Genomic DNA, 23,629 nt, shown 5'->3' with positions numbered 1-23,629 from the left:
ATGGTAAAAACGCAACACAACGCGCTTCAAAGCGTCTATTCATTAGAAAGTAAGGGAAAAAACAAAACCTGGTATCTACCGCACGTACCTACATGACCCTCCAACATCCTACACATGAGCGTGAAAAAATCCAGAAAGTGACGCTATGGTCAGTCCTAGACGCAGAGCGTAGGGCGTGAAAACTCCAGCCTGACCTGATCTGACAAAACGAACGTGCCAACAACGCATGTACACCACCAATCCCAGCGTTGCCAAAAACGCCATATCCTACCACTTCTCAACCCTTCTGTCAAAAGAAGACTTTTCCAAAGAATCCGAACTCCTGCACAATGGCCTACCGCACAGGACGCTGCGTCGCACCCGGCGTCGCGGCCCAGTACTCGCTCTGCGTGACTCCAGGACCCCCAATCGGGGGCTGGGTAAGCGGCGGATATGCCTGCGTTATCTGAGTAGGCTGATCGAAGCGCATATAACGACTCTCTTCCTCTGCCTCCTCTTCTTCCTGGCTTGATTTGAGGATGTCCTGCATGGCCTGAATATCTTCTATGATTTCGTTGAACGCGTCAGTGACCCTCTGCACAACTCTATTGCGGTTGTAGTCTCTGCGGTGCGTCCAGATGGCTTCCATGAGGCTGGCGTTGATCTGCTCGAGTTGCTCAAGCGAGCAGCCCGAGGTGTTGGTGGCGAGATTGGAGTGTAGGTCGTGGAGTTGCGTATCGTCTAGGATGAGAACGGGCTGAGGCGGGTTCTCGTCGTTGAGGATTTCCCCAAGGTTTGTCGTATGGCGTGGGGGAGGCATGACTTGTGACGACTGCGAGGGCTGCGAGTTGGTCGGCTGACTACTGACGTAGTGTTGTTCTGTGAAGAGCATCGAGTCAGCGGATGAAGAGCGGGATAGGCGAGGGGAGAGGTCAAAGCGACGCTCGAAGAGGGTCGGCGAACCTTGTGTGTCGGGCAGCTGTGACCCGCCGGCTTGAGGCATGAGTTCCACGAAATTCGGTACGCCCACTGGCGGCGCACCGTTGCTGCTCTGTGTGCCAAACTTGTTGTCAGAAGACCGCTTGGACGTCTGGTTGCCGGATGTCGTAGTCGATGCACTGTTGTGGTAGTCGTTGGGGTGTGAGTTCGGCGCGACGAATGTGCGACCTGCAAATTGTGATCGTTGGGTCTGAGTTTGTGTGTAGACCGGATTGGGAGTCTGGAAATGAAAGTCGATTTGAGTGCCGACATTTAGATCTTGACTGTCCGTAAGGTCTGAATCATCGATCGCCCGAGAAGGTACTGTGGACCCGTTTTGTTGAGTATGTTGTGCACCGTCCTCTCCGCTTGTTCCGTTTGACAGCGGGCCGCTTGTGGGTGGCCGTGACGGCGTCACTGGAGGGATGGCCGCATGTCCAGGCACAGGGTCATTCAATATGATCGCACCGGACGCCTCTATTGCCAGAGTCGACTCTTCTGGAGCCGAGACATTGGCTGCCTCAGCAGCTGCTTTTTCAGCCTCAGCGGCGGCCTTTTCGCGCTTCTCCTTTGATTTTCGGGCCCTCTCTAGTTCGCGGTAGTAGACAGCCTCGTATTCCTCAAGCTGGGCGGCTGGGAAGAAATTGTGTATGTCGACCTCCACGTTTGTCAACAACTCCTGAGCCTTCATAATCCGCTCCGGATCTCTTTTGAACGTTTTAGCGTCCTTGAGGAGAGTTTTGACGTCGTATAGGAAGTCCTTTGGACGCTTGTAATAACCGTTGGAAAGACGCCTCTCAATCTCCGTCAAATCGAGGTTATAGTATTTGTTGCCACTCGGAGTATGCAACAGCACACCGACGCCCTTGTGGTCTTCGGACCATTCAAACTCTCGTGTGACACCTTGTTCCTGCTGTTGTTCGGGCGCCAAGTCGGTTGTGAAATGATCTGGGTTTTGTTCGTCCAGAAGATACGAGTACCAGCTCTCATCCAGAATTGGCTTGAAGAATTTCCGGTGACCTTTCTTCATCCAGTCCATGATAGGCTGAATCATGATCTTCATCTTGCTCAGCGTCAGCATGTCTTGCTTCCTCTGCTCCTTTTCTCGTGCGGTGCGCTCTTTAGGATCGACGATTGGCGCAACAATGGGCGCTGGCTCCAACTCGGGCAGGACGCGTTTCTTCCTATTATCGGGATCTGGAAAGTCGGCCGGCGACATACGAATATAGTGGATGATACTCTCGAAAAACTCGGTACGTCCTTCCTGGTCCGGCCGTTCGAGCACGTACTTGTTGTTTCTGGAAAACGTGAAAAGATCCGCCATCATCTGCCGGTCTGGCTTCTCTTTCTCGTGAGACAGTTCCATCACGCCTAGAACCATGATTGGTTCATTCGCGCCTACACTGCGTAGAAGAAGCTTGAAGGTCTTGATGGCAGGACCGGGTAGAGTCTGATACCAAACATCGACTGCAGGAATGTAAATGACGCTTGGCTTGTGGCGCCTGACCTCGGTGAACAACTGGGTGATGGCTGCTTCGGGACTTCGCGTAGAGTCCTCCAAGATGGTCGGCAGATCGAACGATTGCACATGCAGGCCCTCGATTTTGTTCAACAAGGCAGCACCCAGGTACTGTTGGCCCATGCCTTGTAGGCCTGTGATAAGAAGACGAGGTCGGAAGATTCTGTTGCTTTCAAAGTTGCGCATGGTGGTTTCCCGTTCGAATCCCTTCTCATCCTCGCGATCATCAAACTCCGCTTCCTCTAGCGCAGTGAGCTTCTTTCTCCTGGGAATGAGCTCGTCCATGCGCTTGAGAATTTCATCCAGTGGCTTCTTCAGCAGAGATTCGATGCTCTTGGGAAGCGGCGCAGCACTTGCCGTAATTGTCCTCTGCGAAGAAGGGACCATCTTGTTCACCGAGATCATGAAATCCTTCGCTAGAACCTTGATGTGGGTGGGGTCAATCAAGAGTTTCCTCTCGGAAGAGTAAATCTGGGGGAACGTTCCCTGTACGGCGTTCAAAGCTGCCTCCGTGCACAAAGCTCGAAGATCGGCACCACCGTAGCCCTTGGTCACTTCCGCAAGTCCATCCTTCATCTCAGGTTTGAGAGGCGGCTCCCAGTTCTTTGTGTGGATATCGATGATGGCACGTCGTCCTGTGACGTTGGGCAAGGGGAAGTAGAATTCACGGTCGAAACGACCAGGACGTCGTAAAGCAGGATCCACGGAGTCAGGACGATTTGTTGCGCCGATGACAATGACTTGGCCACGCCCGTCCATGCCGTCCATCAGAGCGAGAAGTGTGGCGACAATGGAAGCATGAATCTGCTCTTGTTTGCTGGATCGAACAGGCGCCAGACCGTCAATCTCATCGAAGAAGATGATACTGGGTTGGGTTTTCCGCGCCTCCTCAAACAGCAGTCTAAGCTGTCGCTCGGCTTCTCCAACCCATTTGCTGAGGGCATCGGCTCCCTTACGCATGTAGAAAGTGACTTTCTGACCATGCCCACTAACACTAGAGGCTAGAGCGCGCGCAAGGAGTGTTTTACCAGTACCTGGCGGGCCGTGGAACAACACTCCTCGAGGCGGAGTGATCTTGAAGCGCTGGAACACCTCGGGATAGAGCAAGGGAAGCATGACCATCTCCTTGAGCTTGCTGATGTGGTCTTCCAATCCACCAACGCCGTCGAAGTTGACGCTGGTGTCGACCCCCAGTGGATCTGCATCCGCAAGAGCCTTCTTGTCTTTGACTTTACCAAAGTCTGCAGGCCCGCCTCCAGATCCACCACCAGCTTGTTGCGCGTCTGCATTGTGTGTTTGAGGAAACCCAAAGCCAGGAGCCGTTGCTGTTGTCGGAGTCATGCCGATCATGCCACCAACAGACTTGGGCATCATCCGGTTCTCGTCCTCGCTACTGTCCGAATCTCCGCCAGCAGCACCCGCGCCGGCTTCAACACCACCGCCGAAGGGGCCTTGGTTGCCCCATATGCTTCTGTATGCCGCGCGCCCGCCTCTAGAGCGTGTCTTGTCGACGCGTGGAGGGAGATCGTCGTCGTCAAACACTGCATTCAGTTCCGGGCGAACAACGCGATAGTCAACAGCGTTCGTTCGGGCGCGACGCTTGGGTGCTGTGTCGTACGACAGGTCGTTGTCAGGAACGCGCCTGCTCAGGCGTCGGCGTTTGGTGTCAAGCTCTTGGAGCTCGTCCGCCATTTCATCTTTGTCCAGCTCCTCCTCAGAAGACGAGTCGCGCCTACTTCGCTGGGATTGTCGTGTTCTTCCCCGGTTGCGAGTCGATCTTCGGCCTGAGCCTGAGGCGCTTTCAGACGAGGAACGCTTGCGCTTACCCTTTCCGTGATCAGAGTCTGATATCCCTTCTTCCTCTTCCTTCTCATCCTCAGCAGCCGGCTCGAAATCACTACTTTCGTCGGCACCTCGCTTGCGTTTGGCAGATCTGGCGCGAGACTGAAGTCTGTTAGTTTGCAGTCACTGCCAACGACACGAAAGTCACATACCCTCAGATTACGACCGCCACGCGTGACAGGGCCCTCTTCTTCCTCTTCCGAATCTTCAGCAGCAACGTCATCATGCTGGGACTCTTGAATCACACCCTCCAAGCCCTCATCGTCTTCGTCGTTCTTCGAAGGCTGGGCCTCGTCTGGTGTGGCCTCGGCCTGGACTTGCAGGTGATCTTCAGCGCCAGCAAGGAGCGCGTCGAGCGGCCCGTCACTGTCGTCGTCGGGGATCATCGACACCTCCTGTGAGGCTTCCACAATAGGGCTTTGGTGCTGGAACCTCGGGCCCTTGCCGCCCCTGGTTGGGCGTGATGCAGCGGGCTCGGGGGTTTTGGTGGGCTGGCGGATCGCATGCTTGCCTGAGTCGGACAAGGCAATCTGCTCAACGTCATGCGAGCGAAGACGGGTACTACGGCGCGTGCCTGGCGGCTCTGGCGTCTTCTCGCGCGTGATACCCTTACTACCAGTGCGGAGGCGCATGGCGCGACGGATGTTGTGTCCAGACATCTTCAAGACGACAGTCAGGGACGGCGTCTCGACTTCTTCGATGGCCGGCTGCTCGATGGATGGTTGCTCGATAGACGGCTGCGCCCGGCGTCGCGAGGGCACGGGCTTGTCGTCGTCTTCCGAGGGCGTGTCTTCGATCTCGTCTTCACTCTCCTCGTACTTGATGGCCTTTTTCGCGACTTTGCGCACGCTCCTGCCCGTCTGCGGATTGACCTCGGGCTCCTCCGACTCGGAGCGGTCGGTGAAGGAGTCGTCGGACAGAATCTCGTCGTCGTCGTCGACGTCTGAGCCGCCGTACGCGCGACGTGGGCGCCTTGGCCCTCTCTTCTTGGAGCCTGGGGTGGCGCGGTTGTTGCGGCGGCGCTGGGGTGGCGCGCGTTCGGTGGCGTCGAAATCGAGGTCGTCCGGATCCGAGGCGTTGGGGTCGAGGTCGAACTTGCGCTTTGCGCGAGACATTAGTGTTGGTGGTGGTGAAGTGAGCGAACGGGCCGCTGGTGACGTGGGAATAAACGCGCCCTTTCACCGCCTGTAGTGAGCTCCTCGACGTTACTGTGACATGAGCAGTGAAGGGGCGTCTCCTGCATCCGCGACCACAATGGTGAAACGGTGCGCGACGTCGATGCTTGGTTGCGCGGGTGTTGTGATGATGCTGAATCCGCGATCGAGGATCACGACGGCGATGCACCACTGAACACGGCACAGAGAGCACTGGGAGCAGCTACTAGATGCAATAAGAATTCGATGAATGTCGCGCAGATGTGGACGAGCCAAAACACAGATGTGGTCGAGGGGAGGTGGTCGTGTTCCTCGTAGTTGTTGGGGGATTCTTGCGCGCTCTGCCAAGGGCCAATCACAGCAACCTGCTTGCCAGACGACATTCTCGCGCCGCCATGCCATCACTTCACCACGACGACAACAAGCTTAGATGCTGGACATGCATGCACGAAAATAATTAGTACAATATTAAAATCAGACTGAACACACTTCTGGCAATTCAATCCGCAGCTTTTCGGGAGTCTTTCGAGCTTCTTGCGGCCACTATTCGAGCTCCTAGAACTCGCGTTGCCAGTTCTTACTGCTGATGATCGCCTGCAGGTACAATGCGGCTCAAAAGCTTAATGCTGCTAGCCACATCGCTGTCGTGGCGGGAGTGTGGGGGAGCACGTGGCTACCTACACTTGCGAGGGAACGATCCTGCCCCCCACTTTCGGAGTGCCTTGCCATTGACCAACGACGATAGGGGTGAGTGTCTTGTATTGCAGATTGGTGTTTGCTTTTCGGTTTCTGCAGCAATCGAGTCTCGACGTAGTTGTGGCTCAATCTCCTGCTGCCAAAAGAAACCTTTGTTCGTTGCCCCACAAGCATGTTCATAGGTTACCGCGCGACTTTTCCCAAGTACTCTAAGTTCTTCAACATGCGGCGTTCGGTGCTATCTCGCTTTGTTGTTCCTAACATGGTGTTACTGGAGATGAGCATGACTCAGCATCCATGGTGTTGAAGTTTGGCGAATTCAAGTCATCCCTTGTCAGTTCTGTTATTTGATTTTCTTGTCGTGTTCTTCATACTCCAGGAAGTAGTGTGTGCTAAGGAGATGATTTTGGAGTTGTACGGTCATGCTAGTCATCGACATCATTTGCATCCAACGACCTGATTCAATGAACCCTGTGACGCCCGTTGAGAAATTTTAGGATAACAACCCGATTTACATATATTTACATTTTGTACAATGTACACGAACCACCGCAGTCATAATTGCATCAAAGTCCAAGTGTCAGCTCAATCTCAGAGCTGCACAGTGTGTATGAACTGTAGTTTTGGTTGGTCATCAAACTCCCGACTCCCAATGACAGGAAGGAGGTCATTCCTCAGAGATGATACGATCGACAGCTGTCTCAGAGTTAAAATAGTCCTCAACAACGCATGCGCAAACATACCTCTCCCATTCTCCAACAGCCACCCTGAGCAATCAATCTTCCACTTCTCCCCCTGCACCTCCACCTTTGCGATGCCGAACCTCAGCACCGCAAACTTGAAGCTCAAGAAGAAGGTAGTCCACTTTTGATGCACCCATCGCGCCGAATACTCCCACGCCCTCGGCAGAATCGACATATCCTCCAGGCCCTGCATAACCTTCTGCCGCTTCGATCTATCCGCTTCCAACAGTTCCGCTACCATGGGCCATGTTTTCTCGCTGATGGTTGCGCCCCCAAGATTCGCGTGGATGACCCTTTCCTTTTTCCAAGGTGCGGCTCGCACTGTCATACGCAGCTGCATTGGGCTTCCCATGATGCTTGGCAGGACCTCAAGCGTGCGCATGCGATTTGTGGGCGCAGTGCAGATGTAACACCCGATGGCCATGAAGCCAAAGCCCACGCCGACGTATGTTGGCCGCACGAAGAAGGCCAGATCCGGGATGTGCTTGACGTCTTCTTGGAACTTGACAGAGTATGCGCCCACGCCTATCCATAGCGCAGCGACCCCGTACACCTTCCAGTAGTACCATTTGCTCTGTGGTGCGCGGTAGAGGAGCACGGGTTGGCGGGTTTGCACGACTTGGCGCAGGACAGGGTCGTTGTTTACGAAGATGTTGGGGGGCGCGCCGAGAGTGGGCTTGGAAGTGTATTGGTATCTGCGGAGGGGGGCGGACGTGAAAGATCGCGTGGTGGGCTGGAAGACGGGTGCTCGAGCTCCGAATATGGCGGCGCGGAGGGATGAGGGGAGGCGGAAAGAGTGCTGGGCAAGGCCCCGCGAGAAGGCTGGCATGCTGTGAGGGGGGTTAGTAGAGTGTCATACGCAGTTTGTTGCCCGGGAATAATTACATGGGCAAAGTGACCATCGACAGGCAATTGACAGGCGCCGCAGCTGTCGTGGCTCGACTTGGAAATGTCAAGTCAAGACGGCGCTCGGACTTTTCAGCAATCTCGCCGATCCAGCGCTCAACAACCCCAAGTCCGATCTCTCGCCCTCTTCCCCTCACTCCGCGCGATTGCCCTCCTCCGCCAATCGGTCTCCCATGGCTTCAATCGCTGGGTTATGTAGAGTGTCGGCGCGGGCTGCGCAGCAGCTCGGGAACAATGGCGCACGGCGAGGTAAGAGTCGCACTGAGCGGGATTGATACATGTACTGACAGGATGCTTGTAGCATTCCACGCTGGTCAGGCTTCGCTCGCAGCCCAGAACTTCAACATGCCTGCGCTTTCTCCGACCATGACCGAGGGCAATATCGCGACTTGGAAGATCAAGGAAGGTACGACCGACCCATACTGCACAAACACCAGGCGAACACGCACAGCATGATGCATGTTGCGATACTGGTTTCAACAATAAGGACACGGGAACACCAACTACGCGACTGCGTTGTCTGATCTACGCATCTTCAGCGGACACAGTGCTGACCTGCCCAGGCGATTCGTACGCCGCTGGAGATGTTCTCCTCGAAATCGAGACGGACAAGGCACAGATGGACGTTGAGGCGCAGGAAGACGGCATTCTGGCCAAGATAATAGTATGCGGGAAACCACCGGAAGCTAGGTGGGGGCTGGCTGACAAGGTTGCAGCAAGGAGACAACTCGAAAGGAGTGCCAGTTGGCAAGAGGATTGCCGTCACAGCAGAACCCGGCGACGACCTAAGCTCTCTTGAGATCCCTGCTGAGGACAACTCGGCGCCCAAAAAGGCAGACGCTCCCAAGAAACAGCCAAAGGAAGAGTCCAAGCCAGTACCAAAGGAGGAGCGTACTTCTTCGCCGGCTCCAAAATCCGATGCGTCCAAGAAGACGTCTAGTGGAAAGGCTCAGAAGCAGACATACCCTCTCTACCCCTCTGTACAGCACCTTATGAAGGTGAATGGACTACCAAAAGAGGAGGCAGACAAGATTCCAGCCACAGGTCCTGGTGGCAGGCTGCTGAAGGGCGACGTGTTGGCGTACATTGGCAAGGTCGAAAAGTCTTACCCTGCGCAATCTGCAGAACGCTTTGAGAAACTTGGTCACCTGGACTTGTCCAACATCAAGCCAGCAGCGAAGAAGGAGGCTCCTGCTCAGAAGCCTGTCGCTGAAGCTGCTCCAATTGCTGAAGCACTTCCAGTTGAAGTTGCCCTTCCCATCTCCCTCACAGCTGTGCTGGAGTGCCAGAAGCGCGTGAAAGAATCAATTGGCGTGTTCCTACCGCTGTCTACCTTCATCGCTCGCGCTACAGAGCTTGCAAACGAGGAGCTGCCCAAGTCCACGACCGCGAAGCCCTCTGCTGACGAGCTTTTCAACGCTGTCCTTGGTCTGAATAAGATTGGAGGGAAGAACTCTTCGCGCGGCCACTTCGTTCCCCAAATGATCGCTCTGCCTCCTGCGACACTGCCTAGCACGCGCGCATCAGCTTTCAAGAAGCCCGACGTGCTCGATATTCTGGCTGGAAAGAAGACATCAGCTCGTAGTGCTAAAACGCCTACATCTGGTGCAGCGGAGAGAGTCATTGGCCCCCTGAATGTATTTAGCGTGAGTGTGCCTAAGGGCGACGAGAAAAGGGGCCGTGTGTTCCTTGAACGCGTCAAGACAGTGTTGGAGGTCGAACCTGGCCGGTTGGTCGTCTAAGAGACGCTGTTTTGTGGTTATATAGTGTCTGTATATTACTGAATCCATAAGCTCATGATTGGCGGTGACGCTGTGACCGATGTCTCATGCATGTCCTGAATCCTGGACGAACGGCGCGCTAGGAACGTGACAGGTCAGATCTCCTCTGATCCGGTAGATCACATCATCCCAGAGCCAACCCGGGGCAGCCGAGTCCATGCATACACACCAAGTCCAGAAGGATGAAGCTCCATTTCTTCTTCCACGCGACGGTCGATCATGCGATGGCCAGGCGGTGAGGGTTCTTCGAAAGTCCATGTCGTTCTCCAACGCTGTCCTCCTATATAGATGTTTGAAGACAGCACTATAGAATCACGGCGAATGTTCGGATTGGCAATTAACGGCGAAACTTACACTCACCTCAGTCTTGCTCTCGCTTCCCCGTGCCTTCCCGTGCTTCCCCACGCGTATTTTGAGCGCCCCCACTGTTAGTCTATATCCAATTGGATTCCGAGCTCCGAGCTTCGCTGTTCAACACTGCACCCTTTGCCGTTGTTTTTCTCCTTTCATCCCTACACCTAACACGACGACGACGGCGGCGACGACAACTGCCCTCGAGGCCAATTGCAACTACCTCACTCTTGCGCAGCTCTCCACCCTTCACTATGGCGTCAGTTACAGAGCAAGTGGGCGAGGTGCTGTTGGGGACGTCCGAAGAGCCCCAGCTGTCGCAGCTCACGCGGACCGCATTTATGAAGCACGCCCAAAAGGACGATGAGTCAGACGAGTACTACCTCAACGAGGACCAGTTCATTGACGCCGTCGCGCCCGAGAGTGAAGACTACGTAAGCAATTCCACCAGCAACGTATCGACTCGAGTCGAAGCTCACAGCGCGTCCCTCACAGCACAAGATCAAGCGCTATCAGTATGGCATTCTCTTCATGGTTGCCGACCGCGACAGAAAAGGCAAGGTCAGCATACATGACTGGTCCGTCTTCCAGAACCTGCTCGCGAAACCCGACGCCGAGTACGAGGTCATCTTCCGCTTCTTCGATAAGAACCGCTCAGGCTACATCGACTTCAACGACTTCTACGACACTTGGAAGGCGCACAAGACAGACGACAGCTTGCCCTTCAACTGGGAGGGCGAATGGGCGACTCTCTACGTCGGCTCTAAGAAGAACAGACATAGCATGACATATCCTCAGTTTGCCCAGATGCTGCGGGGCCTGCAAGGAGAGCGCGTACGACAGGCTTTCCTGCACTTTGATAACAACAAGGACGGCTTCATCGAGCCTGAGAACTTCCAGCGCATCATCCAAGACACAGCCAGCCACAAGCTGTCGGATTACCTGCTCGAGAACCTCCCCACTCTCTGCAACATCTCTGTGGGGAGCAAGATCTCTTATGCCAACGTGCGCGCCTTCCAGAACATGATCCAGCAGATGGATATGGTTGAGCTGATTGTACGCAACGCAACTGGCAAAAGCACTGACGGCAAGATTACCCGCACAGACTTTCTGAATGAGGCCGCTAGGTTGAGCCGCTTCAACTTGTACACACCCATGGAGGCAGACATCCTATTCCACTTTGCTGGTCTGGATGATCCATCCGGTAGACTCGGCTTGCGAGACTTTGCACGCGTCCTCGACCCTTCATGGCACTCCGTATACGTAACAGGATCTGGCGCGATAGGCGATGCAGGTCAAAAAGCTTTCGCTAAGACAAAGACGATATGGCACGATGTCCTCGAGTCCGTTCATCATTTTGCGCTTGGTTCGTTGGCGGGAGCATTTGGCGCGTTCATGGTGTATCCGATCGATTTGGTGAAGACGAGGATGCAAAATCAGAGGAGCTCTGGAGCAGGACATGTTCTGTACAAGAACTCGCTTGATTGTGCAAAGAAGGTTATCAAGAATGAAGGTTTCCGGGGCCTCTACTCTGGCGTGCTTCCGCAGCTTGTCGGCGTAGCCCCTGAAAAGGCTATCAAGCTGACTGTGAACGACTTGGTGCGAGGGAAACTCACCGACAAGGATACTGGCAGCATCAAGTTGGCACACGAACTCTTGGCCGGTGGTTCTGCAGGTGCCTGTCAAGTGGTAAGTTATATCCACCTACTCGATTGACTCATGGGAGAACACACAGTAACACGGCATGTTGCAGATCTTCACAAATCCTCTTGAGATTGTCAAGATCCGGCTACAAATTCAAGGTGAACTTTCGAAGAACGTCGAGGGCGTCCCCAAGCGTTCTGCCATGTGGATCGTCCGGAACTTGGGTCTCGTTGGCTTGTACAAGGGTGTCACTGCCTGTCTGTTGCGAGATGGTGAGTCTGCTTCAATCGCTACTGGAAAGCGACAACGCTTACGATCTATTTAGTCCCTTTTTCCGCGATCTACTTCCCAACTTACAGCCACTTGAAGAAGGACTACTTTGGCGAGAGCCCCCAGAAGTCTCTGGGTGTACTCCAGATGCTGACAGCCGGTGCCATTGCCGGTATGCCTGCAGCCTACCTCACCACACCATGCGATGTTATCAAGACTAGGTTACAGGTCGAAGCACGCAAAGGTGAGGCTACTTACAACGGCCTCAGGCATTGTGCGCAGACTATCTTCCGCGACGAAGGATTCAAAGCCTTCTTCAAGGGTGGCCCCGCCCGTATCATGCGATCGTCCCCACAGTTCGGTTTCACACTGGCTGGCTATGAGGTGTTGCAGCGATGTGAGTCAACCAAACCATGTTTCTTTGAGCGCTGTACTAACTTGAACAGCTTTTCCGATGCCCGGATCCGCAGTAGAAGCGAGCCTCGAGCCATCCGTTGGTCTCTCGGAAGCTAGTGCACCATTGCCGTACCTTCGTAGCCGCAACGCGCTCAAGGTCATCCTTGATTTGGACGAGAACTTTGGACGACCAAAACTGCCCGCCGGGCAAAAGTTTATGGGTATTCCAGGATTTGGCGGTAAGTCACAGTCATAAGTCCGTTGTCGGCGTGCAGGCGATGCGGGGGGTGTATAATGGCTCTGGTTGAGTTTTTGCGCGGGATACCGTTTTCGGCGCGGGCGTTGCTTTATGTGCTCGTTTTTCTTTTTAGCGTTGGGGTTTCGAGCAGGACGTGCCGCCCTCGCCATTTCTCGGCCTGGTGGGGGGTTTAACGAACACGGCACCTTACAGCCGAGCGTGGAGATCTTCAGCACATGCAAAGAACATGCTTGGGGGGTATTTCTGGAGCAGCAATAGACGGGAGCAGAAACAGTAGAGCAAGACTGTACGATAGGGAGGGCGTGAGAGCTGCGCAAGTAACAGCTGTCGAATGCTGGATGAGGAGCACAGCATAAGCTTGTTAGCAACAAAAAGCGCGAATGCATATACATAGACGGAGGAGAACGTCTTGAAGAATGGACGAGGTATTGGTATCCATTGTGTTATTCATGTGTTGTGTCTAATTTTGGCTTACGCCTTTTATCCAGTGGGTTGTTCCGTGTCTTTTATCCAGACGAGGCTCGTCGGCTGCGCCTCCAGCTCAAAGTCGGTGTCGACGTCGCATGGATTGGGTAATTGCGAGCGACGCCAAACACTACCCACCCATACATGATCCAACCATGGGTTGAACACGGGCCTTTTTAAGTTTTGACATAGTGACGCAGGGTTTTGAACGGTAGTGTGTTGTGGTGTGGCGTAAATGAGATGAGATGAGGTCAAGTAACAGAGAAGGAAGGAACCATCAAGAACGCAGGCAGATGGAGAAATTATCGCACACTACGATCAGAGGAATTCTAGTAGATTAGAGAATGAACATTTTTTCATCCCATTCACAATGGACAGCGGCACCAGAAGCAACAGCAGCAGCTTCCCTCCCCTCACGCGCTCGTCCCTCTCGTGCTTGATACTCCTCAATAAGAGCTCAGATCTGCCTCCAGAATTTTCCCTTGACAATGGGGACCTGTGGGGCGGTTGGGGGAGCGAACTGACAATAGTGACGAAGCCGCTGCAAGAAAATGGCTTGCAGCAACTATAGCAGTATGTTTTAGTTTACTCGTTTTGTTTTCTCTACATTTAACAACTCAAAAACTATATCTAGCTAGACAAATAGGAAGATCTTTGCGAGCATTTAAAGCGCAAGCGGACGAACTCGCTGCCACTACCACCGTCCTGCAGATACCCTGTACGCTCAGCTTTGCCACTTCAAGCGTTAGGGCTAAACACGACACGAACAAGCATGGCCATCCCAAGAGATTGCGCGGGGTCAAGGCTAGACCGTGCATCCCGCAGGTAGCCTCTCCCCGCTTCGATGAGGCTCATTGGGGTCGCGAGCATGTAAGCCAGCCCCAGCTGCGCCCCGATGAAGGGCTGTTGGCCAGGCTCGAGGAGAGCCTCTGCAGACCGTCGCTGTCCTCGACGGTCCTCTGTACGTCGCCCTTTTGCCTTGCTTCCATACAGAAACAACTTTTCCCTCTCAGCGCGAAGCACCAGCCCCACGACTCCCGCCTGCATCCAACCAACGAACGGCGTGCACCAGAGTCTCCAGTCGACGAGCCCCCGCATCGTCCTCTGCACAGCGCGCCCGAGCTGGCCGTCATCCGAGAGCGACCTGAACCTGTGAGGGCATGAGAGTACCGTCATCGATGCTATTTGAGAGCCCCTGCACCCTCTCTCCGCGTCCTGGTTGCTGTTCTGCCTACGATCGGCGCGCCTTTTCCACTGCTTTGAGGCTGAAAAGTGGTACGTGTGGTACGTCGCAGAGCCGCTCGCCTCCACTCGACGAACGAGCCCACTTTCCAAGACTCTCCACATCTTTTCTCCGTGTTTATCCCTGGCTCGTTCTCCACACGCTCGTCACACGTACCTCGGGGGGCGGCATGTTGTAATTATTTTCTAGTGCATGTTTTCTCGTCTGCTTTGTGTCGTCTGAGCCTGCGACGAGCTGTTCTTGCTCGCATCTGCCGCCAACGCGCGTTCCTTCTCTGCCTGTCTCTTGCATGCCCCAGAGTATCCAGCGATACTCGTGTCCCTCACTCTCCACTGCCTGGACTATTTACGATCATCACAACAAGAATGCAATCGGTGGTCGTGCTGACGCTGCTTCAGTCAACCCTTGAATACCTGTTGTCTTGCTGTGACGCTCGTCCTCTTCGTCGCGGGTTAGGTTTATCACTTGGTGCATTTGCAGAGGCCTCGCTGGGATAGAGAGCTCTTTCCTCCAGCTTTTCAATTTATATCCGTTGTCTGGTCAAGACTAGCCTTTATGTCCGGGACCTACGATCCGGACGAGGACGCCTACCTTCGATCTCCTGGTCTTAAACCTTTCAAACCCAGAGCGACACCAACCCCTTCACCACCGCCAGCAGTGACGCATATCATCTACCCGACCAGATCACAGACCAGCGTCAGTTCTCCTTCCTCACGAAGACGCAACAAGTCTAATCGACAAAAGGCTCGACCCTCCCAAGGGGACTGGGTGCTCATTCGGGAGATGGGTCCAAACCATCCTGAAATTGCACAGCAAGTGAGCGAACGAGCACTCAACTCGGATTCTGGGTCTGAGGACGAGGAAGAGATGGAGGGGCAGTCGCCAACTACAGGGTCCGCTAGTCAAGCTCAATCAGCCATTTCTGACGCCTCGCGAATGGAACCACAACATATTGCCCAAGAAGGCTTGAAGATACACTTAGCTGACGATTCAATGTCTCCCCCTAACCACTTGTTCCACCATAGAGACTCGGGAGTGGATGCGGGCGATATCAAGCGTAGCATGATCGCGGCAGATCGACGCGCATCACATGCATCTTCTGCGAGCTCGATACGGACCGGCATACGGATAGAAGCAACTCGTACAGGTTCAATCACCCTTGCATGCAGTCCTCCCTCCACACTGGTAGCTCCGTCATCAAATCCACCGAGCCAACAGCATGGGCCGATCACGAACGAATACTCACACGAGGATCTATCAAGAACCCTCCGGCAGCTTACAATACCGGCACCATCGAGCGACAAATTACCTGCACTACAGACTACTCGGCTATCTTCACGCGAAGGATCAGCAGCCTCGCCCAATCATCAGCAACTTCCTTCTTTTCAGCAAATCGACAACATGGCGCGGTCGACGATAAGCGATCAAGAAGCTCAAAGGACAACCGAGTTTCGTCACCGACAGTCGATATCTTCCATGGGTCACTCGCCGACTTCAGTCGCGCGTCAGTTATCAATCAGCTCGTTGTCTCCTGCAAGCCCTTTCCCACCATTTCCCGTCACCTTGTCGCCCGTCAGCGCAAGTAGCGAATCTCAGAAACGCGATGTTTTCCTCACATCGGGGCATCTCACTCTCTTTAGTCCTGGCCTGCGGAGACCATCTCAAGCCTCCGACCTGCACTCAGCATCGTCGCCAAGCGATAGTTACCACAGTCCAGAGGGTCTCAGTCCAGGAGCGCTACAAAATCCCGGAGACAACCGAACACGGCACATGAGCATGGACGGCGCATTGTCAAGACAACTTCCGCCGCCACATAGATCTAGTATACCACATTTTGGCTCACCGACTGGGAGTTTCGTGTGCAAATATTCAGGGTGCACTGCTGCGCCGTTTCAGACACAATACCTGTTGAAGTGAGCATATTCTCCTTTCCTGCAACCTCCGTATTCACAAAGCCCTGCCACTAACTCACTTCCCCAAGTTCTCACGCAAACGTCCACTCCCAAAGCCGCCCACACTACTGCCCTGTCGACGGCTGCCCCCGCAGCGAAGGCGGGAAAGGTTTCAAGCGCAAAAACGAAATGATCCGGCATGGCCTCGTGCACCAGTCGCCCGGCTATGTCTGCCCCTTTTGTCCCGATCGCGAACACAAGTATCCCCGACCCGACAATCTGCAGAGGTGCGTACCCAAACTCCACATACCCGTCTAGTACATCTCTGGGTAAACCGAAAATTAACAAGCGCAGACATGTTCGCGTCCACCACGTCGACAGAGACAAAGACGACCCCAAACTACGCGAAGTTCTCGCCCAGAGAGTAGAAGGCGGGAGTCGGGGGCGCAGGAGACGGGTATGTTGATTCTACTCTACCAAATGCACGAGTGTGTCTAATTACTCCGCCACAGATATCCTCGTAACACCGTCGTGCTGATGCATATCAGCTTGCATTATTGCAGTATCTTCTTCTCTCGACCTTTCTTATCTTATCTAGTACCGAGCGACATGAGACATGTGTGGTTCTCACTCTCTTCTCTTGACCTCTGCGCGTCTCTTTGCTCCGGATATCATTATCTGTCTCCCTTTTTTTGCATTGCTGTATGTCGTATATTTCTTGGAGTTCTTTGTATGCGCGCGCGCCTCTTATGGCGTTTCGAAAAGCGCGAATGGACAGATGGACAGACGGAAGGTTGGAAGGCTGGTCTGCGGTGTAGGGGCTGTAGATTGATGTGCGCAGATATATATAAATCACATATTACATATTGCTTTCGTTTTACCAGGCTGAAGTTGGAGTTTGAGAGAGTCTTGCTTGTGCAGGGAAATGATGATGGTAATGGCAGGATTTGCGTGAGGGCCGCTTTTGCGCGTTGCAGCAACTGCTCCTCTGAAGTTCATGGAATACAGTCAGTCAGTCAATGGGCAGGCGAAGATGATTCGAGCGAGGAGGTCGAACCACGGGATGCAGATACACAGACGGGACAGGACAATGTGACAAAACAAGACAAGTTAACATTCTATCAAAGCACGGCAGACGTAGAATGATCAAGTTTTGCGCCCACGCAAAGAACATCGCATTTTCGTCCACCACAACACCCTACGTGCGCCACGTCACAACATCCACGTCTCCACCAACCAAGAACTCAGCCCCAACACCCCTAGCAATACCCTGCAACCGCTGCTCAACCCAGTTCTTCTCCCTTCCCACCACCTGCGCTTCAATCTTCTGCATAGTCTGCAGCTCGTCCAACAGCCCGTCCAACAGCTCCGAGCAAGCGAGCACGATACACGCGATGCTGGACCCAGGCGCCGGCGGCGGTGTCATCAATCCCTCCAAGTCGCGCGCAAACGACGTCAATTTGCGTGCCAGAGCCGCGGCTTCCGCTGTCCACTCGTCGCCCAGACCAGCCAGCGAGACGGATGCATTTGGACTTCCGAGGGGAGATTTTCGCGCGGACCGCACGTCCTGAACCCACGACAGCCAGTGCTCGAAGTCTGCTGCGAGGCGGTGGAGGCGACCACCTGGAGCAACGAGCGAGGGGAGGTCGTGAAGTGGGCCGGAGAGGCTTTGCATGTGTGCTGGCAGCCCGGCGGAGGACGTGGCAGCGCTCCATTCGAGTAGGGCTCGGAGGTTATTTTGCTCCTGGCCTGCGCGCTCGTATTCTAGCATGGCTTGGTACATGCTTGCTACTTCTTCGAATTTGTTGTGCAGACAGCGTTTTGCGCTGAGTTCCCAGCTCTTGCTTATTTGCGCACAGGATTCGTGCAGGAGGTGCAGCTGCAGGAGTTCTGATTGGAGGCTGACGATTTCCGGGGGGAGGGTTTGGGGTCCAGGGGCAGGCGCGGGATGCAGGAAGGTTGAGGTTGGGGCTTTTCCTGTCTTCCGTGGAGTGAAATGTTGTTGCAATGTGGAGAATGCGGGTCGGGCGGTCTTCCTTGGTTCCTCGTTTGCGGGTTCGCGGCGTCGATCTTCGGACTTTGATATCGTCCCAGCACCTGCAACACTACTTGGCCCTGCTTTGGTGCTTGCTGAGCGGGTAAGTCCGGCAAGTCGGGCAGACGTCCTCGTCACAGCAGGTGCTACGTCCGTAGAGGCGCCGTTGGTTTTTGAACTGAAATTGGGCGCTGTCATTAATGATTTGGGTCGTTCCGCGTATGTCCTAGGTCTCGTCGCATCTGTTCTAGGGGCTGGAACAGTGCTCGTGGACCGTGTTCGAGAGTGAGAAGTGGCCGCAGGTGGTTGAGATGATTTCACTGCAACGCCAGGCCGGCGCAGAGATTGCGTGCGGTTCAGACCAACGGGTTGCGACTCGGATGATTTGTTTACCAGGCTTGGAGGGCGCATTGACCGCGTTGTTGGTTGCTTGTCGCCATGCCCAGCTCGTTCAGATGGTGTGCTTTGATATAATGATCGTGGACGAAGTCGACCTGGAATCGCGGTCTGAACATTGGATTCTGGAACCACAGTTGTTGTGGAATCAGATGAGCCTAGAGACTCGATCGTGCTCACAAGCGGCTCCTTGGACTCAACATGGCGGTCTGGGAGCTCTGACTGAGCACGAGAACTGTACTTGGATTGGCCAGGTTGGGGAAGCAAACTACGGCGTTTGGATTTTTCGACATCACTGGTATGTCCTCGCAGGCTTAATGAGGTGGTTGGTGCGGAAACTGGCATGATTGAAGGATGTGTGTTGGGCGAGTGCACAGTAAACAGTCGAACACGCGATGTTGTCGGCTCGGAGATTTCTTATCGATAGCAGGTCACGTGCCTCAGGGGAAAGTTTACGATCGGCAAGGAAGACACGACATTGACTGCGCTTAGTGAAGAATCGTATTCTATTCGTACCTAGCTCGTGAGCGAGTCGAGTGGCCCAATGCCTACTTCGAAATGCAGTCCTCCAGCGCCGTGGTGGATATCCATCGCGAAAGCACAAACAAAAGCCCTGAGTCTAGCGCAAACGGTTGTCGCTTCTAGAAACGGCAAACCTCTCCCCGGGCGTGCTTGCCCTACAGACTGCCACGACGAGCAGGGAAGGACACACCGTCGATGGCGGGGTAGTCGACAAACCAACTGACGCGGTCTCCGCCCTTCAGATTGATCAGCCCGCATGGCAGTTGTTGCCCCTCATCCGTGTCGAAGATCTGCCTCAACACGTCCTTCTTGCCTTCACCAGTCGCGACAAAAGCAATCTTGAGTCCGTGTTGCGCAACGGGGAGAGAGAGGGTAATGCGCTTTGGCGGGGGCTTCGGCGAGTCGGAGATGGGGAGCACCCAGGCTTCTGCTTCGCGTAGGAGTTCTGAGCCGGGGAACAGGCTGCACGTGTGGCCGTCTGGTCCGCACCCAAGCAGCAGCAGATCGAACAGCGGCAGCCTGACGCTGTCGCGCGCGGCAAAAACGCTGACTAGCGTTTGCTCGTACTGATCGGCCAGCTCTTGGACATCGTCGAGGTACTTTGTGTCGATGGGGTAGACCTTGGGGGTGCCCAGCTCGGCCGGGATCTTGTCCAGTAGCTCCTCCTTCACCAGCTTGTGGTTGCTGTCCTCGTGGTCGAATGGGACGGCGCGCTCGTCAGCGTAGAAAATTTCCCACTTCCCGAACTGGACCTTGCCGTCGGAGCCCTTGAGCAGCGCTTGCGCGAGGACCTTGGGCAGGCTTCCACCCGAGACGGCGACGCGGAAAGTTTGGTGACGGTCAATGGCGCTGTTTTGCGCATCGAGGACGTAGGACCTGAGGTTGGAGGCCAACTCCGCAGAGCTCTTGAAGGCGTACAAGTTTGCAGGCTTTCCCATTTTGGAGTGTTTTGTGCGGTGCGATGATGAGCGAAAATGGCAGGCGCGCGGCGGGGTAGCGCGTTATAAGGAAGTCCGACCGGGCCTGCTTGCACTGAAGATAAAAGATCGAGATAAGTGACGTCCTGTGCCTGATTTTTTGGGCGGCGAGAGGCAATCAATTGATTGGGCCTCAATCCCATCCGATCCGGCGAGCAGCCTCTCGTCAGCAAGGCACTTTGTGCCGTGTTGCTTGGGACCGCCATGGCCAGAAGACTCGACATGGGCGAAAACGTCGACACAGCAATCCAGCGAATAATTGGGACGCACCAAGTCAAATACGAGCCTGAGTTACCAATCTGCACTACCAGTCTACACTATGCGCATGACCGTTTGTTCGCACTCTCACATGCGCGCGCCGCCCATGACGACATCGTGGAGGCTAGTATGTACCCACTTATACTCCCAGGAACGCATCTTTGAACCGTTCGCCAGCATACATCCTGCTTCGAGTATTTTGCAGAAATTTGATACGCCCATTGATGTAGAGCTCAACCATATTCCTTGAAATGAACGCAGGAACAATGCTATCATCAGCAAGAAGGTATCAATCCTCAAGCGCTCAAATCGACAGCGCTGCTCAATAGAAATACGCCATACGTTGGGGCAGCTTCACTCTAGCCAATAAAGAAGAGTATCAGTGCCACTCACAAATGCTAAACAACGACCAACTCAACACGTCTCCTAAATTGAACGCTCTGCAACACACTATGTGCGGCTAACACAAAGTTATCTTCAGGCGTACAGGACCACTCGCCCCACTTCAACCAAATAACCGCCGTGTACCTGGTCGGGAATGGAATCCTCCACTGAGCATGGATCCTCATAGAACATAGTCCGATGCTTACATCTTGGCCCTCTGTTTGATTCGTCGCTGCAGGTTACAGACCTTGCAAGACTTACAGCCACAACATACTGCCTGTGGGGGCCAACTTGCGATGGTTAAAGGCGTCCGAACGAATTACTCAAGTTCAGGCGCTCCTTTGACTTTTATTCAGCAAACGAACATGCCGTCGTACACGGCTATTGAGCCGATTTCGAACCTATCCCCGTCAGACAATAATATTTCTCATCGCTCAGAGGCCACCAGCCAAAGTGCGGAAGATGGATTAGACTCGATCCCACTCGCAGACTCGACCACACGACGGGGCCAAATTCGCAATGATTCAGCCTACACTTTGCTCAAGCCTCACTCTGACACCGATACCGCACCTTCCGCCATCCCCCCAACATTACAGAAACCGTTCTGTCTACATCACAGCACCTGGTTATACGAGATCCTCTCCCTGGTGTTGGCCGCTTTTACCTTGGTAGGTTTCATGATAGTCCTGGCCGTTTATGACAGGAAGCCAAGTCCAGTTGTTGGAGGCATAACGCTGAACACTGTGGCGTCGTTCGCTGCCACTCTTTTCAGCATGTGTTTGATGGTCCCGGTTCATAACTGTCTCAGCCAGCTAGGTTGGACGTGGCTTGGGAAGGACTACAAGTCTCTAAACGATCTCGTGGAGATAGATTGGGCAAGTAGAGGACCTTGGGGCAGTTTGCAGTTACTACCAAGATTCCTGCGTAGGTAAGTTTTTTACTCGGTTTTATATTTTTATCACAAAGGCCTCACGTCACCCATGTTATGTCTGATAGTTTGATTCAAGCTAACCAAGTAGCCCTCTCATTTCAGTTGCTGCTACGATAACAATAATGTCAGTCGGGATTGGCCCTTTTTTCCAGCAAAGTGTTGTCTTCCACAATACACAAGTCGTAAACGATGAACTCACCGCATACGCATCGGCAGCTTTGACCTATGACGGAGATGTTGGAGAGGTTGGGTCAGAATACATGGTTGGATCCTCGTTCCTCAGGATGCAAGGTAATCATAGCCCTCCAAACCTCTTAGAAGCCTTGTTATTAAAAGCCTAACTATCACACAGCGGATAACGTGCCTTTCAATTTGAAGGCTTCAATCTACACAGGAATCTACTCCTCTGCCATAATTGCTCCTCCTTTTCCGCCATACTCTTGTCCAAGCGGGAACTGTACATGGGATCCATTTCCCACTCTTGGTGTGTCTGTTCAGTGCCTCGAGGACAGCTCAAGATATCATATAAACTGCTCGGACACAACCCTATTTTCATGGGACAACTCCACTTACAAGCCTTGCTTTATGGAAGCCATAGATCCAGAGTTCCGCACTGCAAACCGTACTGCTCCTCAATACGACGTACTCACCTTGGATAGGTTCTTCGACCACGTAAGTCCCTTTGAACCCTTCAAATATCCCGACGCCAGATACAACGCATCCTACTCGTTTTCAGAAACCCCAAAACTAGGGACGTCGTCGGTAGCCTCGGGCTTTACGGAAATTGGATGGCAAATTGCGAGAAACTTGACGGTCCCTCCATCGAGTATGTATTCATCGGCCATCGCTTCCTCCAGCACCATCGAAGCCCACCGATGCATTTTCTACCTCTCGATGCATGAAATCCTTGCTCGAGTCCAAAACGGTGTCTACAGTGAGCAGACGCTCAGCGAAACAACAAAGCTCCAATCGCTCAAGAACCTAGAAGGCGCCGCCCCTGCGCCCTGGACCAACGAAACACGACTAATAACCGACCCTGACACAATGACGTTTACATATACGCCGACATGTCTGTCCAGCAACCAATGTATCCATGGCGACACGGCTCCTAGAAATATCACCATAAAAGAATACATATACCAGAGTATACTTGCTGCCACTGCTGCCTCGGAGGTCTTTGAGCTTCAAGGTATCTCGACGTTTGGTCAAAACGGGTTGCAAGGGCCTGAGAGCCTCCAACTCCTGTATCGATCCCCGAATATCACCAAAACCATGTACACGGTTGCTCAGTACATCAACCTCGCACTCCGCTCGAATGACACGACCCTGCACAAGCAAGACGACCCGGGCAACTCGACAAAAACACCAGCCGACTATGTAGCGCCCAGCCATCGCATCTCTGGTTTAGTCTTTGTCCAGGCAGTGCAGCTACGGGTGAGGTGGCCATGGCTTGCCTTTCCCATTGCGCTTATTGTGGCTGTTATCGCCCTTCTTGTCGGAACCATTGTAGCAAGCCGGCATGACAAAGTGGGTGTTTGGAAGAACAACCCACTGGCCGTACTGCTGAACACGGCTTGGAGGCCTGATACGGACGACATGGGCGCGGCGACTAGTGACGGGCTAGAAAAGCTGGCAAAGGGGTTGGAGGCGAGAGTCGTTTTGAATCGTGAACACGCTTTGGCGGATACGAGGAGGGTTATAGAGGTTCGGGAGAAGAGAGTGGCGGCTAGAGAAGCGAGTCCGTGATGTTTGATTTGGGGGGTGGCGGGGGGTTGGACCTATGTAGTCGGCGGAATTGAGCGTTTGGTTTCCTATGTTTTGTCAATCAAGATCTTTAACATGATGAACCTGTTCAACGAGAACAACCGCAGCCGAACTACTCTATACCAGAAATCCTCTACTTCTTTCCGCTTTGTCGTACGACCCCTACTACTAGTACATGTTGTCGCCTCCTGACGTTGCCGTCACAGTGCCAGTCTCTCGGTCAATCGAAATACCAGGAACCAAG

General features: G+C 53.9%; 9 protein-coding genes across 9 annotated transcripts; 5 read left to right on the top strand and 4 right to left on the bottom strand.

Moving 5' to 3' along the window:
• Positions 1-334: 334 nt before the first annotated feature.
• Positions 335-5,433, bottom strand: P153DRAFT_354853 (AAA-domain-containing protein; the record flags this gene model as incomplete). The annotated part of the gene is made up of 2 exons (XM_033666532.1): positions 335-4,420; positions 4,471-5,433. The coding sequence occupies 2 exons, from the start codon at positions 5,431-5,433 to the stop codon at positions 335-337; spliced, it is 5,049 nt and encodes a 1,682-aa protein (XP_033526601.1).
• Positions 5,434-6,557: 1,124 nt separating this feature from the next.
• P153DRAFT_364637 (uncharacterized protein) lies at positions 6,558-7,961 on the bottom strand. Its single transcript, XM_033667645.1, has 3 exons — positions 7,797-7,961; positions 6,912-7,741; positions 6,558-6,864 (listed from the first exon to the last, which is right to left on the bottom strand). Exons 2-3 carry the CDS (start codon positions 7,738-7,740, stop codon positions 6,836-6,838), a joined length of 858 nt encoding a protein of 285 aa, XP_033526600.1. The 5' UTR covers position 7,741; positions 7,797-7,961; the 3' UTR covers positions 6,558-6,835.
• P153DRAFT_364635 (uncharacterized protein) lies at positions 7,909-9,634 on the top strand. The gene is made up of 4 exons (XM_033667644.1): positions 7,909-8,066; positions 8,119-8,223; positions 8,381-8,481; positions 8,534-9,634. The coding sequence occupies exons 1-4, from the start codon at positions 7,991-7,993 to the stop codon at positions 9,557-9,559; spliced, it is 1,308 nt and encodes a 435-aa protein (XP_033526599.1). The 5' UTR covers positions 7,909-7,990; the 3' UTR covers positions 9,560-9,634.
• Positions 9,635-10,203: 569 nt separating this feature from the next.
• P153DRAFT_285362 (calcium-binding mitochondrial carrier protein-like protein Aralar1) lies at positions 10,204-12,515 on the top strand (the record flags this gene model as incomplete). Its single annotated transcript, XM_033663391.1, has 5 exons — positions 10,204-10,383; positions 10,445-11,638; positions 11,703-11,865; positions 11,919-12,260; positions 12,310-12,515. 5 exons carry the CDS (start codon positions 10,204-10,206, stop codon positions 12,513-12,515), a joined length of 2,085 nt encoding a protein of 694 aa, XP_033526598.1.
• A 2,494-nt stretch (positions 12,516-15,009) lies between these two features.
• On the top strand, positions 15,010-16,584 carry P153DRAFT_285819 (uncharacterized protein; the record flags this gene model as incomplete). Its single annotated transcript, XM_033663425.1, has 3 exons — positions 15,010-16,139; positions 16,208-16,405; positions 16,473-16,584. The coding sequence occupies 3 exons, from the start codon at positions 15,010-15,012 to the stop codon at positions 16,582-16,584; spliced, it is 1,440 nt and encodes a 479-aa protein (XP_033526597.1).
• Positions 16,585-17,316: 732 nt separating this feature from the next.
• On the bottom strand, positions 17,317-18,894 carry P153DRAFT_285091 (uncharacterized protein; the record flags this gene model as incomplete). The annotated part of the gene is made up of 2 exons (XM_033663371.1): positions 17,317-18,707; positions 18,780-18,894. 2 exons carry the CDS (start codon positions 18,892-18,894, stop codon positions 17,317-17,319), a joined length of 1,506 nt encoding a protein of 501 aa, XP_033526596.1.
• Positions 18,895-19,226: 332 nt separating this feature from the next.
• On the bottom strand, positions 19,227-20,009 carry P153DRAFT_354846 (6-phosphogluconolactonase; the record flags this gene model as incomplete). The annotated part of the gene is made up of 1 exon (XM_033666531.1): positions 19,227-20,009. The coding sequence occupies one exon, from the start codon at positions 20,007-20,009 to the stop codon at positions 19,227-19,229; it is 783 nt and encodes a 260-aa protein (XP_033526595.1).
• Positions 20,010-20,252: 243 nt separating this feature from the next.
• P153DRAFT_383095 (uncharacterized protein) lies at positions 20,253-20,861 on the top strand (the record flags this gene model as incomplete). The annotated part of the gene is made up of 2 exons (XM_033670204.1): positions 20,253-20,433; positions 20,788-20,861. 2 exons carry the CDS (start codon positions 20,253-20,255, stop codon positions 20,859-20,861), a joined length of 255 nt encoding a protein of 84 aa, XP_033526594.1.
• A 140-nt stretch (positions 20,862-21,001) lies between these two features.
• On the top strand, positions 21,002-23,414 carry P153DRAFT_429386 (uncharacterized protein). Its single transcript, XM_033672769.1, has 3 exons — positions 21,002-21,618; positions 21,710-21,912; positions 21,974-23,414. The coding sequence occupies exons 1-3, from the start codon at positions 21,056-21,058 to the stop codon at positions 23,365-23,367; spliced, it is 2,160 nt and encodes a 719-aa protein (XP_033526593.1). The 5' UTR covers positions 21,002-21,055; the 3' UTR covers positions 23,368-23,414.
• Positions 23,415-23,629: the final 215 nt, after the last annotated feature.

Source organism: Dothidotthia symphoricarpi (genome assembly GCF_010015815.1).
Source record: "Dothidotthia symphoricarpi CBS 119687 unplaced genomic scaffold P153scaffold_5, whole genome shotgun sequence".
NCBI lineage: Eukaryota > Fungi > Ascomycota > Dothideomycetes > Pleosporales > Dothidotthiaceae > Dothidotthia > Dothidotthia symphoricarpi.
Note: the sequence above shows the minus strand (reverse complement) of the source record. Positions and strands in the feature narration are given on the sequence as shown.